This window comes from Sebastes umbrosus, chromosome 4, assembly GCF_015220745.1.
Source record: "Sebastes umbrosus isolate fSebUmb1 chromosome 4, fSebUmb1.pri, whole genome shotgun sequence".
Taxonomy (NCBI): domain Eukaryota; kingdom Metazoa; phylum Chordata; class Actinopteri; order Perciformes; family Sebastidae; genus Sebastes; species Sebastes umbrosus.
In genome coordinates, this window is record NC_051272.1 from 21932877 (window position 1) to 21950218 (window position 17342).

Below are 17342 nucleotides of genomic sequence, written 5' to 3' on the forward strand. Positions count from 1 at the left end.
TTAAGTAAAAGTATGTACTGTATGTATGTAAAATTAGATTATTATTACTCATGCATTCATGTAAAAGCAGGATTTTACGGTTGTGGTTGGTTGAGGTGGAGCTCATTTTGAACTATTTTGTATCGGACTGCAACTAATGATTACTTTCATTAGGGATTAATTTGAGGATTATTTTCTCCACTAATTGATTGATTGTCGTCACAATCATCCAGAGCCCAAAGTGACACCTTCCCTATGTTTGTTTTGTCCAACAAAGAGTTCAAACCTCTAATTATTATATTATATATACTGTAGGTGTGAGTGTAGACAGGGAAATGAGGTGGGCTGATTTTAGCTGTGTAGGTTTATTTTTTTCATAGTTTTTAAGTGAAATGTTTAATTAAAGGACATCAAAAGTCTAATTATTATTATTATTAGTAGTAGTATTAGTATTAGTATTCTTATACTTATTATTATTATTATTATTATTAATAATAATAATAATAATAATAATAATAAAATACATTAAAATGATTAAAAGGAAGTATTTTATTTTTTATTTTATAAGCTCTTTATGTATGTTTTGTTTGCAAAAATCCTTATTTTTTAAGAAACTAGTAACTAAAGATGATAAATGTAGTGAAGTAAAAAATACAATATCTGCCTCCAAAATGTAGCCGAGTAGAAGTATAAATTACTGGAATACTGGAAATACAAGTACCTCATATTTGTACTTAAGTACAGTACTTGAGTAAATGTACTTCCATCAACTCAGTTACATTCCACCGCTGACTACCATAATACACACACACACTCAACACAGGCTTTTGAGGACATAACATCCTGGAGACTTACCCTAACCCTAACTGTAACTGCTACTTGCCTAGTTCTAACCCTTAACCTAAATCTAACCTTACCCTAACCCTAAACCAAGTCCTCACCCTAACATATAATGATTTACATTATGGGGACGTGCATTTTGTCCCCATTTGGAAGGCGAGGCCCCACAATGTGACTCTGTAAACAGATTTATGTCCCCACAACATAGGTAATTCACGCTCAACACAGACTGTATACTGACTGTATGTTGTAGGTGTACTACGGGAGGGAGCGCAGCCTCCACAAACACAACCCTCATCACGAGGAGAAGCAGATGCAGATCCTGACCTTCAGTGGGAACCACACCCACGGCATGCTGCCCAGCCTGCACCCCTTCAGCCACTACTCGTTCCACGTCAGGGTCTTTAACGGCAAGGGAGAGGGTCCACCCAGCGACACCCTGACGTTTGATACACCCGAAGGAGGTACGACAAGGAATGCACTCTTTCTTTCTTTCTTTCTTTCTTTATTACTGTCCTCATGTCTGTCTTTCTTTCTTTCTTTCTTTTGGTCCTCATGTCTGTCTTTCTTCGTTCATATTTTTCATTCTTTTGTTCTTTTTTCTTTCTTTCTTTCTTTCTTTCTTTCTTTCTTTCTTTATTACTGTCCTCATGTCTGTCTTTCTTTCTTTCTTTCTTTATTACTGTCCTCATGTCTTTCTTTCTTTCTTTCTTTCTTTCTTTCTTTATTACTGTCCTCATGTCTGTCTTTCTTTCTTTCTTTCTTTATTACTGTCCTCATGTCTGTCTTTCTTTATTTTTTTCTTTCTTTCTTTCTTTCTTTATTACTGTCCTCATGTCTGTCTTTCTTTATTTTTTTCTTTCTTTCTTTCTTTCTTTATTACTGTCCTCATGTCTGTCTTTCTTTCTTTCTTTCTTTCTTTATTACTGTCCTCATGTCTGTCTTTCTTTCTTTCTTTCTTTTGGTCCTCATGTCTGTCTTTCTTCGTTCATATTTTTCATTCTTTTGTTCTTTTTTCTTTCTTTCTTTCTTTCTCTTTCTTTCGTTTGTTCGTTCTTTTGTTCTTTTGTTCTTTCTTTCTTTCTTTTTATTATTTTACAACTGAGATTAACACAATTTGGATTGTCAGGTGGTGTTAACACTTTATATAACGATGTTTGATGATACAGATTGAGGATATGAATGATTGAGGATTATGATTATTACATCTTAACATTGAACAGTGTTGCAGCTGATGGTCAGTTATTAATACATTAAAGGACCCTTCAGAAAAGTTTAAAGACAGATACAAATGCTGGGAATGCTGATAGGGTTTTTCCACACAAAAAAAAAATCAATTACCAAGTTATTAATTCTTAAATGCACATCTTCTTCTTCTCCCTCATTGAAAAATCCATAACCTATGAATATGCAAATAATTTCTCCCTGACACAAAATGTGTTCTACTTCACTGAAAAATCCATTCTCAGTGCTCGAGCACGTGAGGTTTCAAGTCTCCACATCACGCTTGTGTAAGTTTAATATTGAACCATTATTGGTATTAAATCTCAGAGAACAGACCAAGAATACACAGTTTTGGACATTCTGGTAGTTCCTTATTCATCTTCTAGTGTCAAACTCCGCACATGACATCATTCATCCAAATTAATTAAGCCTAAAAAACATTTTTGAGCGGAGCAGGACTTTAAAATTCCTTTAAAATATGACTTTGTAACCCTCTTTAGCTTTACATGGATGAGTTTCCTGATTTGTGTGTGTTCTGCAGTGCCGGGGGCTCCTACTTCCCTGGTAGTCACCAACCCCAACCTGAACGCTCTGACCCTTGAATGGAGTCCTCCTCATGACCGTAATGGACGCATCACCGGCTACACCCTCAAATATCAGCCAGGTGAGGCTTTTTTTCCTTTAAGACAACAGCTGAACTTTTTATATCTTTACCAAGTGAATGTGACCTTCCTTCATGTAGTGCTGTATGTCCTCCTTTTTCATGTCTTGTAGTGTCATCCTGTTTAGCGATTATAAGACAAGACAGTAGTAAAAAATAAAGATTTAGAGTAGTACTAAGAGCATTTCAAGCATTATTTTGCCTAAATTACGCCACCAATTAACAAATCAACTTTTGTCACTCCCGCCTTCTATTCCTGAACCCTACACTTCAAACGTTTTCATTTCCACCTTTTTCATCAATGACACTCCAACCCCATCTACGACCCCTTCCTCCTCCTCCTCATACCTCTATTCAACTTACCTCACTACTTCCATCCCCATCCCATTATTCTACACCCTGTAGTCAATAACTCCAATGAGCTGGGCCCAGTGGAGGAGCTGGCCCTGCCCGCCAATGAGACCTCGGTCACTTTGAAAAACCTCAAGTACAGCACACGCTACAAGTTTTATTTGAATGCGAAAACGGCTAGGGGAGCAGGCCTGGCCACTTCTCAGGAAGCTGTCACCATCGTGGATGAAGGTAAGTCAGCAAAATGCAGACAACTAAAAATGAATTACCTAAATCGTATTCATGTTTCTACAGCTGGAAAGCTGATTAATATGATTTCTAGAACTCAGGTAAGAGGATACAAACGTGTCATTGATCTACAGATCATATGTACACAGTATGAAGTCCATGCTGCATTAAAACACATCTCACAACTCTTCAGTACACTTCATTCACCAAAGGTTTTGGACTATCTTGCCTTCATCAGGAGGCATATCATTTTTTTTAAAACACTATGGTGATATAATCTTTAGTTTTTGTGTGATGTATAAGTGATTTACAGCTTATTGATGGACTATATAAGGAAACCAGAATCAACCTCAGACACCATCCTGATGAAGTCAAGGCAGACAAAACCGTTTGTAGAATAAAGCATGGTGTTGTGGAGAGGAGTTGTGCCACGTGTTTTAAGTTTGGATGGACTCACATTGATGATCTCACCTCGCTGTGTGTATATAATCTTTATTTAACTAGGAAGTCACATTGAGATTAAAACCTCTTTACAAGTGAGACCTTGTGTGTCTTCTCAAAGTTAGAAAATGTTGGTTTTGCAATGAAAAACATTCCTCCAAACACTGAAATGCTGTTTATGTAAAGCATGGTGTTCCTTTTTTGTGTGTTTTCTGTAAAGTAGCGCAGAGATGATTAGTAAATGTTTTGATTAATTGACAGATTGGTCAGCAATTTTGAAAATTAAAATTTTCTTTATACTTTATTGTATCAATACATAGTTTTGAAAAATTTCCTTTCCATTATTTTAACATCGTGACACAATTTTTTTTGTTATCTTTCACCTACGGATAACACAGTGCATACATAGACCAACAAATTTTGAAAATTATTAAGCAATTTTTTTTTCTTTTTCTTTTTTGAACTTTATTTATAAATTTTTTCAATTCAGTAAAACAGTGTCGACAGAAAAAAATTTAAAAAATTACATGAACGTTACACAGTTAACTCCACATGTTGAGAGTAATATAAAGTTTCTTCTTATATTTTAATGACAGGAGGTCTGTCATATTACAGTTGACCCTTTATATCCTTCATATTAAGTTTTTTTTTTTATTATTTACTTTTTATTAGGTTTTCTTTTAAACACAGACAAAAAAAAGTGGTACTTATGTATGTGCCAACCGGACACAAAAACGCACACTTTTTACTAAGTGATTTTTTAAAATACAAAAATGGCAGACATTTGCTGGTTCCAGCTTCTCAGATGCAAAATCTGCTGGTTATATATGATTGTAAATTGGATATTTTGCGGTTTTGGTCTGCTGGTCAGACAAAACAAGCAATCTGAAGATGTCACCTTGAACTGTGGAGAATTATGATTCACATTTTCTCACTATTTTCTGACATTTTATAGACTAAACAATTAATCAATTAACTGAAAAAAATGCTCAAGACATTAATCGATAATGAAAATAATTGTAAGCTACATCCCTACTGTTACGTCAGAACTTTGTTGTGTGTTTTGTGTTTGTGAAGTCCTTGTCATTCTACCAGTATGATGCACACTATTCCATAGCATTATCTTTTGTTTTTAGCATTTTACATACAGTAGCATGATGTCCGTCAGCTCTTCATCCATGTCTAGTGGAACATGAGTGTGATCCAGTTGCATTGTTACACAAGGTGACCCGTGCTGTTATAAACAGACCGATCATCTCTTACATTACTCCGCATGATGAATGTCTTACTGTTACTGTAACATACAGTGACACAGATGGCGTAGGGGTCGTCCTATAGTGACCCCTGTCCTGTTGTCTCTCTGTGTCCCGTTTCTCTCTACAAGCTCTAATATCACAGCATGTCGTAGATGTGGTCACAGGTACCGGTCGTATCTAGACTCATGCATGTTTTACAGATACACCTTCAAACCCCACCGCAAGCATGCACTCCTCACCGTTTAGCAATTTCCCCTCGTCTCTATCGTATTCTGCAGCCCGCCAAAACGCTCCGCTGAGTTCAAAGCTGAGGAAAGTTCAAAGCCGCACAGATAAAGATGCTATGTGACGTGTGTCTTTCTAATGTCATGTGATAAAACTAGATGAGTCTTTTACTGTGCCTTTGGGGACTTTGACCCCGTCCTCACATCTTCCACGGTGGCTGCTAGTGATGCCTATCGCTGCACGGCAAGCGTTTGCTTGGCATGCCAATGAACTGTGTGCTCTGTGTATTATAATGACGTCATTGTCTGTGGTGTCTCTGCACATGGAAAGTGTTTGCGTCTGTGTGTGTGTGTGTGTCATGTCCGGCCTTTACCCCTCTGCATGTTGTTTACAGGAAACACGCAAACCCCTCATCCCATTGCACGGTCTCCTCCACGTCGTCCGCCCCTCAAGGGTACAGATATACTGCTGTGATCTTAGTACACTACATGTCTGATTTGTTGCATGATCAGCTTTGTGTATTCTTTGTTTGTTGGTATAGTGTCCCCATTTGAAATTGCTATTGTGTAAGGCTACGAGGGTTCTAGATTGGGTGATGCTAAGAGCATTTAATGGGCCTCATTCACTAATGTGTGCGTAGAAATGTTCTTACTTTGCACACAAAATAAGTGCACACGCGGATTCATGGCACATGAGCACCGGACAATTTTGTTCTTACCACTGTGCGTATGTTAGTTAATCAGAATCATTCTTGACAGGCGTGTGCCCGCTATTTGCAATCAGCATACTGCCACACCCTTAGTTCTCTATATAAGGAAATACTTTTGCCTCGATTCCAGTGGTGGCTGCGTTGTTTCCGTCTCGTGTGATCCAAACATTTCCAATAAATCCAGAGCGTTGTAAAGTCCAAAAGTAAAAATGTATTGAAAAGAGATAGATGGAATTATTTCTGATATTCACAACATGTTTTTATTTAACAAAATATTCTGCTTCAATCCATATTTGTTGGCGGTCAAAAAGCGCCGTTTGTTCGCTCTTTGCAATTTTATGCTCTTTTTTTAGGGTGATGGCGTCGTAAAATATGACGACAGACATCAAGCTTCATTTGAAAACCACATAGAAGCTTTGAAATATATAATATATTTGAATAATGACAATAATTGGTGAGGATAAAAGGGGGCTAGTTTCATAGGTATTAAATACATTTGGCCAATGCATTAGGAAAATAATTGTTTTAGATGTTGTTGTCTATTAAAGCCTTTCTTAAGAAGAAGTAAAGTGAGAACGTAAGAACAAATTCAGCTAAGAAAATATTGATGAATCCCGAATTTGTGCGTAAAACGGTCTTACGCACAGTTTATGAATGAGGCCCATTGGGACTATAATTAAATCGAAGCATTTAATTGCTAGTTATTGGATTGTCCTTTGACCAACAGGCCGATCTTGATGGTTATCTTTTCTCTTGTGTGCTCAGTGCGGCCCAGTGTTTTCGGGAACGTTAGCTACTCGTTCGGCGAGGACGGGACCCTGATCAGTTGGGAGTACTGGGGCCCGGAGAGAAACGTTCATGTAGAATACGCAGAGAAAATCAGTAAGCAAAGCAACACACCTTGATTTCTGTCAGCTCCACACAGAGGTGGCGAGAGACTCCTACTTCGTTATTGGCTTGTGCAGGTGAATAGAAACATTGGCAGTCAGTCACGTTGATGCTGGCTCCTGCCAACGTGGACCCAGATGTGATAAACAAGGCTGTCTGTGATTGGATTTCTAATTACCCAGCCAGGCCTGTTATTGACTAGAGTTGCGTGCAGCTCCCGTAACAATCTCGTTGGAACTTATTCAGACAAACATCATAAAAAGCAGCACAAACATTCTTGTTATGCCAATTGATTTTGACTGAAGCGCTCTCCATTGTTTTTATCCACCTGCAGAGAAGATGAAAAACACGGGGGTTGTTTGTAGTATGGCTCTCTCACACCTACTGTTTAATGGGTTCAGTTAGGGAATATCACAATCATAGATTCCCATTAACTTAGAAAATGTCCTTATCAGAAACATAATCTTGTGATCATCAGTCAAACACATTTCATACTTAGTTCATCACCACATGTATAATTGATGGTGGTCCAGAGAGCTCAACACATTGCAACTTAAGAAAACACATGCAAATAGAAAAGATCTTCACCAATTTGACAACACATGCACAGCAAAAGACTGACATTGCCATCCGTGAGCCATGCAGCTACAGAAAACACAATCACATACTAAAACACTGCAAGTTGCACAGAACATAACAGAAATGAGTTACAGAACAAGTCTCCAGGGGACAGTAAATATGGCAGGTGTGTTCACCACTATTTATCATCACTTTGTAACTCATTTTTATTGCGTCCTGTGCAACTTGTGGCATTTCTGTGTGTGGTTGTGTTTGCTGTTTTGGCAGCGTGCTGCACATGTTGTTGGTGAAGTTGGTGAAATGTGTTTCCTTAAAGGGTAACTTTGGTATTTTTCCATCTGGACCCTATTTTTCCACGTTTTTGTGTCTAATAGACTAATTGGGACAACACTTTCTGAAATTGGTCCAGTATTGAGGGAGAACGCTGCAGCCGCCAAGCTGTAATATAATCGCTTGGGACAACCTGGCACCATCAGTTTGTGCTTGTTTTTGGCACCGAAAGGCTCAGATTGTTATTATAAGTGTCTGACAACATTATGGAAAAGAACCCTACAGAGGAATGAAATGTTTTTCTTACCTTTCACTTGATCCGGTCTGTTTGTTATGCGCTCAAGGAGAAGTCTCCTCCTGAAATCATCTAACTATTCAGCCGTGACACTGAAAATCTTTTAGATAACACCCAGCTGCGCTTTCTATACTCCAACACAACAAACTCTGACAACACCGGTGTCCCGTCGCACTCTAACTCTCAAACACGTTTCCACCGTCATCTTACAGTAGCAAGTCACATGACACAATAACAAACAGAAAGAGAAAGGTCAGAAAAACTTTTAATTCCTCTGTTGGGTCCTTTCTATAATGTTGTCAGACACTTATAATAACAATCTGAGCCCGTCGGTGCCAAAAACAAGCACTTTTAGTGGACATTTGATGGTATCAGGTTGCCCCAAATGATTACATAACAGCTTGTTTAGCGGCTGGCGGCTGCACCGTACTCCCTCAATACTGGAACAATATCAAAAAGTGTTGTCCTCATTAGTCACTTACAAATAGCGAAGTTACCCTTTAAGTTACACCGTGTTGAACTTTAAGGGTAATAATTAATTCATGGACTAAATAGCTTTTTAGAACTGCCATGAATATTAACAATTTAAATCTAATATAGACAGAAATACCTGCAGTGTAATCCCATGTTAGTAGATGTTTTTTTTCAAGTAATTAGATCCCATGATGTCATGACCTCTATGATCCCATTTGAAGTTGTGTTTGTTCCCTCAAAACGTACCTCTCTTGATGAACGTCCCCCCTGCAGGTGAAGGTGAAGAGGTGTGGGAGAAAGAGCCTGTGAACGGCACTCAGAATGTTATGCTGAAGGGCTTAAAGGGGGGCCTTTCCTATAAGGTGCGTTTGGTGGCCCAAGGTCACCACGACCAGCCGCCCCACCTCTCTGACGAGCTGTTGGTCGAGGTCCCAGGTGAGGCAGTTCCTCGGCGGACGGTTAACTCCTCCGTGCTCTGGCCTGGCCTCGTACTGTGCCGTGTGTAGAATGTGTAGTAGTTTGTGGCGTTGTGTAATTATAGTCCAGTCGAGCATGGGTTTAACAGATGTGTTGTGGTCACTCTGTATGCCAGGCATGCACTGTAGTGATATAGAGAGCAGCGTGCATGATTGTGTCGTTTAATTTTAATTAAAGTCGGTCCTGTAGATTTGGTAATTCTCATATAGAAGTAAGTTTAGTGGTATAATATCCAACCTAATATCACCCTCCGTAAACCTGCGTGTACAGTTTGTGTGTAATCTGTGTGTATCTGTGACTGTCTGTGTCTGTGTGTCCACTTGTGAGAGACAGATTGATGTCCAAGTCACCATTAGCTGGAGATTTCTAACTCGCCTAACAAGAAAGTCGTCTTGTTCTGTAACAATAAGCAATCATGATCCACTCATGAACTGAAATCTCTAACAAGTAGATACTAAGAGAATGACTCGTTCCGTGTTTGTCTTACCACATGATTATGGCTGTATGTTTCCCTTCCACACTGGGAAAAGATGATCCAGTCATAAATGTTGCGTCTTCCTCTCCTCCTCTGGCCAGCTGTGGCGAGCAGACAGGTGGACATCGCCACTCAGGGGTGGTTCATTGGCCTCATGTGTGCCATCGCTCTGCTCATCCTGATCCTCCTCATTATCTGCTTCATCCAGAGGAATAAGGGAGGGAAGTACCCTGGTGAGTAGTAGCTCATATATAAACACACACTTTACTGCTTTGTTTGCCTCCATTCAATTAAGTTTAATAGGATTTTAAGATTAGATTTCTTGGTTTTGGAATATTGGTTTGTTTTTTATAGCTTTCTATGTTGTATCGCTGCCACAATGACAAAACATTGCTCCTTGTTTCTTTTTATAAAAAGAATGATTATAGATCCCCATATATCGTGCTATATTCTTCTTTATGCTTTAACAACATATGTTTCATGTTATTTTGACATTTATTTCTCATTACTTATTTTCATGTTATGACATAAAATCTATATATATTGTTAAGACAAACATTTTTTATTGAAATAACATTCTTACTCATCTCATTAAAACAAGAAATTGTTCTCATTAAAACAATATATATATATATATATATATATATATATATATATATATATATATATATATATATATATATAACAAGAAAAGTTTCTTGTTAAAACTGATTAATTTGATATGTAGTAATGGTACGCTTCATGAAAAAAGAAAAATACAAACATATGTCAGTTTCTTACCATGAAATTACTAGTATTATTTCCATGTATTTATTCTAGACAATTCAACCGTTTGGTAGGGCATGTTTTTATACAGTAAAAAATCATACTTATTAAATTATTTCAGCATATATACTGATATATAATGGAATAACATTATGAGTATCATATTAATAACAATGAATATTTTAAAAGTTTTTTGAGTAGAAAAGAGTACATTTCAATTACATGATTAGCTTTACTTACTTTTTCAAAAATTATTTAGCTTTACATACCTATTTTTAAAAAAATTATTTGCCCCTTATGAGACTTTTTTTGTATCAAGTTACATAATTCTGGTCAATAAAGCCTCTGAAAATATGATATGTCGAAAGAATATGCCTACCTTTGAAAAGAAGACTAAACCGAGTCCTCATGTCTGGAGTAACTGTTTTGCTGCTAACCTTCTGTAAGGAGGCAGATTGAAAAGGATTTTTTTTTTTAGCATAGCATAGCTAAACCAAGTGGTCGAGATGGCTCAACCAGGCTGAGTTCAACAGTTCAACATGTTGTTCAATAATAGGGACTCAAAATGTGCTCTACCAAATAGTTAAACATTAACATTAACATTAAAGGGATAAGCTGGTTTGTCTAAATTGCTTCCTCCTCTCTCACTATAGTCAAAGAAAAGGAGGACGCACACACAGACCCGGAGTTCCAGCCCATGAAAGACGATGACTGTACTTTTGGGGAATACAGGTGAGAGAAAGTGCTCCGGCCTCTGGAGCCCCCAGAGCCCCATTTTACCCATCAACCCCTGCTCCCGTCCCTGCTTCCTGCCCAGATCTGCTCTCTCTGGCTGGGCTGGAGCTCTGCTCTCCCTCCCTCTAATCAACCCTTACAGCTGACCAATAACTGACCCAGGATCACCAATAACACCAATACAAAACAACAACAACAACAACAAGAAGAAGTGCCCCTCGTCTGAACTTCTCCCACCGTGAAGCACAAGATCATTTTCTTTCTGGGTTCTGGGACGTCCTGGATGCTACTTGTGTCGGACTCTATTGTGTGTGTGCTTGATATATGATGACATTGTGGTGTCATTTGAGAAGCAGGATTCTTCAGGTTCAAGAGATTTAGGGGGGTTTAGGGGTTTTAAATCTTAACTGTCAGGAAAAAATATATATAAGCTAGAATCATTGCAACAAACTGACCCCAAGCATCGAATCCCATTCCAACTAATAAGCTACTCATATCCATCAAGTGTACAGTACATATAGTATTAACACTTTGCCTAGTGTATTGCTACTTACATACACAACCCTGATAGGAGTGAAAATCACCGAAACTTACATCAGTTCTCCAGATATGCTTGTTGGCATCCTCATTCTAGGCTGCTTCTCCAGATCGCACGCAGAATTAAGAAAAATGAAGCACTTTACTTCTGTATAGCTAGCATTTTTGAATTGTTTTTTACAAGTCGATTTATAAGATGGTCTTGCTTTTATATTTTATATTCCTTTTTGTATTATGTAAACATAAATCTGTTCTATGGATTTTTATGCTGTGATAACTACATATCGATATATATATATATAATATGTGACATGACATGCATGGTGTGAAGATCTGATATATGAAAACTAGCTCTAGGCAATAATGTGTTGAATGGAATTATTGTTCATATATAGATATACAGTATATAGATGCATACGGAGCTTATATGAAATTATCAGCATGTCTGAGGGAAGCAATCATCACTGAAGAGCTGGTTAATGCTGTTTCTATTAGGCCAGTAGCCATTCTCTAATAATAATAATTCTTAAAGGATAAGGCTGGTGATATTCTACTTTTTTATTATTGTGAACAAATTCTTTAAAGCAAAACCAACAATGTGTTAGTCTGTCTCACAACACTGTCCAACATCTCCAGCTTGTTTATGGCTCTGCCTCAAGCCCATAATTCCTACTGGAATAAAGTCACAAATATATATTTTATTTTTTTGATGGCCAAACTGTTTCCTAAAAGAGCTGTTACTTTCTTTTTTAGCAAAACTTATTCAAACAGAAATAAATAGTGTATTTATTGGGGCCTATTTTTAGAGTCAGACTTATATACTGATAAACTCAAAGGAACATGTCGCCCAGTAAAAAGATGTGGATCATTTTTAATAGTTTTTGGACAATAATGGAGCACTATGGCACAGAGGAATATGTGCAACACATTCTCATTCCAACTCGTCACATGCTGATGCTTTGTCAGTAAACGTGTTCTAAACGTTGTGAATTAAAGGACCAGTGTGTAACAATTATGGGGATCTATTGGCAGGAATGGAATATGATATTAATAAATATATTTTCAGTAGGGTATAATCACCTGAAACTAAGAATCGTTGTGTTTTTGTTACCTTAGAATGAGCCTTTTATATCTACATAGGGAGCGGGTCCTCTTCACAGGAGTCAGCTATGTTTCTACAGTAGCCCAGAACGAACAAACCAAACACTGTTAACTTTTCCTGCTTGGGCCGGAGTCGTTACTCGCTGCCATCGCCGCCGCACTCTCTCTCTCTCTCGCGCTTCACACGCACTCCAGCTCGTCACTCGGGAGAGGCTTCAGTTGGTTGCAATCAACAATGCAACCTCACCACTAGATGCAGAAACACACACACTGCTCCTTTAAAACACTTGCTTAGGTTTAGGCAACAAAACCACTTCGTTAGGTTTAGGAAAAAACAACATAGTTGAGTTTAAAATGAATATGTTTGTAAACTGAAAATGAGACTTGTGAACACAGGACATGAACGAACAGCTGATTGTAACGTGAAAGTGAAACTTGGCACATGGGACACGAACAGCGGTCTCCTGGATGAAAGCCTTGTGTTTGTTGGACCCATTCACCTCCCCCCTCCCGTCGGCCCTTAGTGTGTCTTTTCGCTCTTTAAATTACGTCACTTTCTCTGAGCGTTTACTGTTATCACGGATCGGTTTACATTGTTGTTAATTGAAAGCCCGGTCGGTTTCATACAGCTGCTAAAGGGTGCCTTGTGCGTTGGTATCACATGCCGACGGGCGTGACGAAGCGTCGGTAATTTATGCTCTGGGAATGAGAACGGGCTGATATGTGTGGCTTTGGACGAACAGTCAATACTTGTTAGTACTACTAATTCATTGTTGGTTTTGGTCTTTTCATGGGATCTGCTGACAACAAGAAAAATGTAGAATATCACCATCCTTTAAAACAAACGTAGAGAGACCTACAGTATTTACACTGCAGGTGAATCTCTCCAATGGAAACTCAAAGAACACACAGAAGACAATAAATCACGAGGCAAAGTGTATAAATATTATAGTGCCTTTGTGAGAGTATACTTTCTATCCATGCTGTTTCATTAAGCTCAGCTGGAACCGTACAGTATGTCAATAAAGGCATAACTTCACTCAACTGAGCTCTTGTTGTTTGAAAGTTCAGACTATGTATGTGGCATAATGTGCCTGTTAAAGTGCATATAGAGTGACTGTTGTGTTGTGTGGGATCTCAGCTGGATCTCCTCATCTGATCGCAGGGTGTAGGTCTCAGGAAAGGTAAGGGTGGTGGTGGTGGTGGTGTCGGTGGGGGGGTTGAGGGTCATTGTTGTGTAAATCTAGCATGTGAGGAGGGTCGGGGGGGCAGTCGAGTCACTGTGGAGAAAAATGCTCGCTGTATAAGCATCCCAGGTTCTTTCACGGCTATCATCAAGTTTAATATTTGGTCATAAAGCCTTCATCATGTACTTTGCATAGACAAGTCTTTTAGGTCTTTACTGTGTTAGTTTTATCCCTGAAAATGCTTTTGGCGTACTGATTAATATCTTTTCTAAATTTAAAAACATCTCAGCATTATGATGGCTTTGTGATCTTATCTCATGTTCAATGTGGAATGTTATCTGATATCCAAAGAAAACTTTCTTTGCAGATTTTCCATGCATTTTGCCAATCTGTGATTATTATCATGCTTGCTTCGGGGGATGTTTGGCTGAAACCTTGCTTTCCAAGTTTTATTCACATCATCGCCTTGGATTTTTCTGTTCTTCATCACAACCTCTGTCTCGGGGGGGAAATGCTTTTGTCAAACAGTACATTTACTCCACTTCATATTTGGTTTCAGGGGGAATTTGAACAGGGTATGATTGCTTGAGCTTTTATTCCCCTGGTGCCTGATGGAAACCAACTAATCATTCATTGCTGCTATTTTTTAGACGTGGAGTAAGCCAAAATTCAAATTTGCTTCTTGTGCAGTGGTTCACTGTTGCATATTGATGAGCTGAGTTTACACATTAAAAAAGTGAAAACTTAAAGAAATTCAATCTGGAAAAAACATTTACCATTACCGACCAAACATTATGGAGGACCACAAGAATCACGGAAATAGTAATAAAGCATTTAAAATATTAATAAGTAATTGTACAATAAAAAATAGGCATTAATAAAATTGTTGATTTATGAATCTATGAATAAATGGACTAAATTACAAAGTAATTCATTATTTGACATTTTAATGTGCAATTCAAAGAATAATTATAAAAAGAATTGAAATGAAATGTTAATCCATCAATACATTTTTTAAATTAAAAAGGGATTTACAAAAACACCATAAAACAATCAATAAGTACATCATTTAAAAATTACATGAATGAATTCATAAATAGATAATGGCTTGATTGGCGTTGTAAACAAATGTATTAATGCCTATTTTTATTGTACAATTGCGGTCTTCCATAAAACATTGGGTTTTGGTAAAAGTAGCTATCAGCAGTTCAAAGCTCCATCTAAAAAAAAAAAATCACTAATCTCCTTGTTGCATCTGTCACATCATCTCACCTGTAACACCTGCATGTTATTTTCTCCTTCAGTGACAATGAGGACCATAAACCGTTAAAAGGGAGCCGCACGCCGTCTAGTGGGACGGTTAAGAGAGACGACAGTGACGACAGTTTAGTTGACTACGGGGAAGGAGGAGACGGACAGTTCAACGAGGACGGCTCGTTTATCGGCCAGTATAGTGGGAAGAGCGCCAGCAGGGAGACTGCTGAGGGCCACGAGAGCTCCGAGGCCCCGTCTCCTATTAACGCCATGAACTCCTTGAACTCATTTGTGTGACAGACCGGTACGAGGCGCTGCACTGACTACTCAGACCCCACATGTCCCAACACATGTCCCAACACCGCATGGCTTTATGATCACATCTCCATCCCCCCCAGTGCCACACATGAAAAAACACACAACTCAAAGACATTTATGTTTTCACTTGGAAAATCTTTATGGAGACTCATTAAGCATCATTTAAGGAATGAAGTAGCTCAACCAGACATTTGATTTTAACGATACATGCATGAAATGCCTGATATGACCTAAATCCATATTTAAATTAACACTTTGATATTAACAAGTTCTTACCAGGAATCTCTTATGGACTATGCAGTGCTCGTCTGACTATATTTGTTTTTGTTATTATATTATCTACTATGTTCAAATAGTAATCAGTGTCTACAGTAAAATAACTATTACTCACTCTGTGTATTTTTATCCAAACACAGAAGCTTGTACAGGAATCTGTATTTAATCATGTAATTCATTCAGTGCACAAGGCAGATCATGTACAGTGTGTATATACAGTATATATATATATATATATAAATATATATATAAAGTGAATATTGGGAGCAGCAGTGCACACGGCATGCTTGAGATCGCTGCATTGATACATCCTCATCTGTCACCACTCTGTCGAATGATGCACCTGTGAAGGAGGAGGCTGAAATGCTGCATGGCCCTGTTGTCATATGACCTCGTGACCTTTGCCCTGCATGTAATCTCTTCTCGTTGAGCTTGATCTGAGGGGCCGGTGGGGAACCGCTGAGGATGCAGGGGAGCTCGTCTCGGTCCCTGCAGTGCTCCTTCAGCAGGTAGTGCCTTTTCTTCAAAAACAACGATTCAATTGTGAAGTCTCTTTGCAGAGTTCAGTGACTGGAACAGAGACAGTAGTAGGACTGCACAAGTCACATCCAAGGATGGATCAGATAAGCTTGAGAAGAGGACTCTGCGGAGGGAGGAATAATTCATATACTCTTGTAATCTTTTTTTTTAAAAAGACATCCCAATGCCTTGAGACACAGGACTGGCTTTGATTCCTCCAAGAAGCTAAGCATTGGATCAGAGTGAAGCATCATTAAAACCATGTCTGGTGCATTTTCATTATGTACAGAACCTGATTGTATTTCTGCAGTGTATGAATGTATGGATATCTGAGTGTGTGTGTGTGTGCGAATACAATACATTATTCAACTCCTATTAGGCAAAACAAAAATGTTCACTTGTACTAACTACACTTGAGGGCCTTTTGGTGGGATCAAGATTTCTTTTCTCTTAACTTGCATCAAGTTTTTTTTTTTTGTAGAATATTTGTTGAATTTGTAAATACCTTAATTGACTGTACAGGGACAAGCAGCTTATAAGGCAGCCTAAGAGGCAATGTTGTGCATGATATGGTTTAACTTGTTGATAGGACTGTATTAAATATAGAGTACTTGTAGAGAATATACAGTATATATTCTTTTTTCCCCTTGCTGTGCACAGTGTACATTGTATTGTAACTAACTGGACAGAAAATTGCATATAAATTTGAATTTTGATTGTTTTTTTTCTGATTTGCTTGTCAGCGAGTTATATGACTTTGGTATTGTACAACATGTAGAATATAGCGACAATATTAATTGATGCACAGAATGATATTATTCTGATTTGTATTGGTTCTACGCAGTCCCAGTATACTGCCAAAACGATGCTCTTTTTCTGACCGTATTGCAAATGGTTTTGTATTTAAGAAACAGATTTGTACTAACAGATACTTTCTTTGTCTCTATATTTAAGTTTCTCCTTTTAGTGCAAGTATGAAATTCAAGCTACTGGAAATATAATGAATGAATAAATAATTATCTGCTTTATTTTCAGTTTTCAGACTCTTTTTCTCAAAATGTCGTTGCCCTCTCACGAAGAGATGACTGATGCTCTGAATCGCGTGGGATTCAATGAGTCATAAAAGCCCTTTTATTCAGTCCATGCACGCTTAGTGCTGCATGATGTAACCATATACTTTATATAAATACTGTATATAACGTACACATTCTTGACATACTATATATTACATTTTTGTCAATGATGCTTGTAGCTGGTTGAGGTGGAGTTAGTTTGAAC

At 38.0% G+C, this 17342-nt stretch overlaps 1 protein-coding gene across 18 annotated transcripts in view; it reads left to right on the forward strand.

Annotated features, from left to right (window-relative positions):
* The window catches only part of LOC119487470 (neuronal cell adhesion molecule-like), a 97856-nt gene extending 80764 nt beyond the window's left edge, over positions 1 to 17092 (forward strand). For 7 of the 18 annotated variants that reach the window (XM_037768362.1, XM_037768366.1, XM_037768368.1 and 4 more), the window contains 9 exons: positions 1073 to 1283; positions 2585 to 2707; positions 3110 to 3286; positions 5600 to 5659; positions 6680 to 6796; positions 8694 to 8855; positions 9474 to 9605; positions 10791 to 10869; positions 15002 to 17092. In XM_037768362.1, the coding sequence (XP_037624290.1) occupies positions 1073 to 1283; positions 2585 to 2707; positions 3110 to 3286; positions 5600 to 5659; positions 6680 to 6796; positions 8694 to 8855; positions 9474 to 9605; positions 10791 to 10869; positions 15002 to 15248 (1308 nt within the window). In that variant the 3' untranslated portion in view covers positions 15249 to 17092. Of the gene's footprint in view, positions 1 to 1072; positions 1284 to 2584; positions 2708 to 3109; positions 3287 to 5108; positions 5145 to 5599; positions 5660 to 6679; positions 6797 to 8693; positions 8856 to 9473; positions 9606 to 10790; positions 10870 to 13651; positions 14606 to 15001 lie in introns of those variants that run through there. The other 11 variants (XM_037768375.1, XM_037768377.1, XM_037768376.1 and 8 more) reach the window with 7 other exon arrangements.
* The last annotated feature ends 250 nt before the right edge of the window (positions 17093 to 17342 follow it).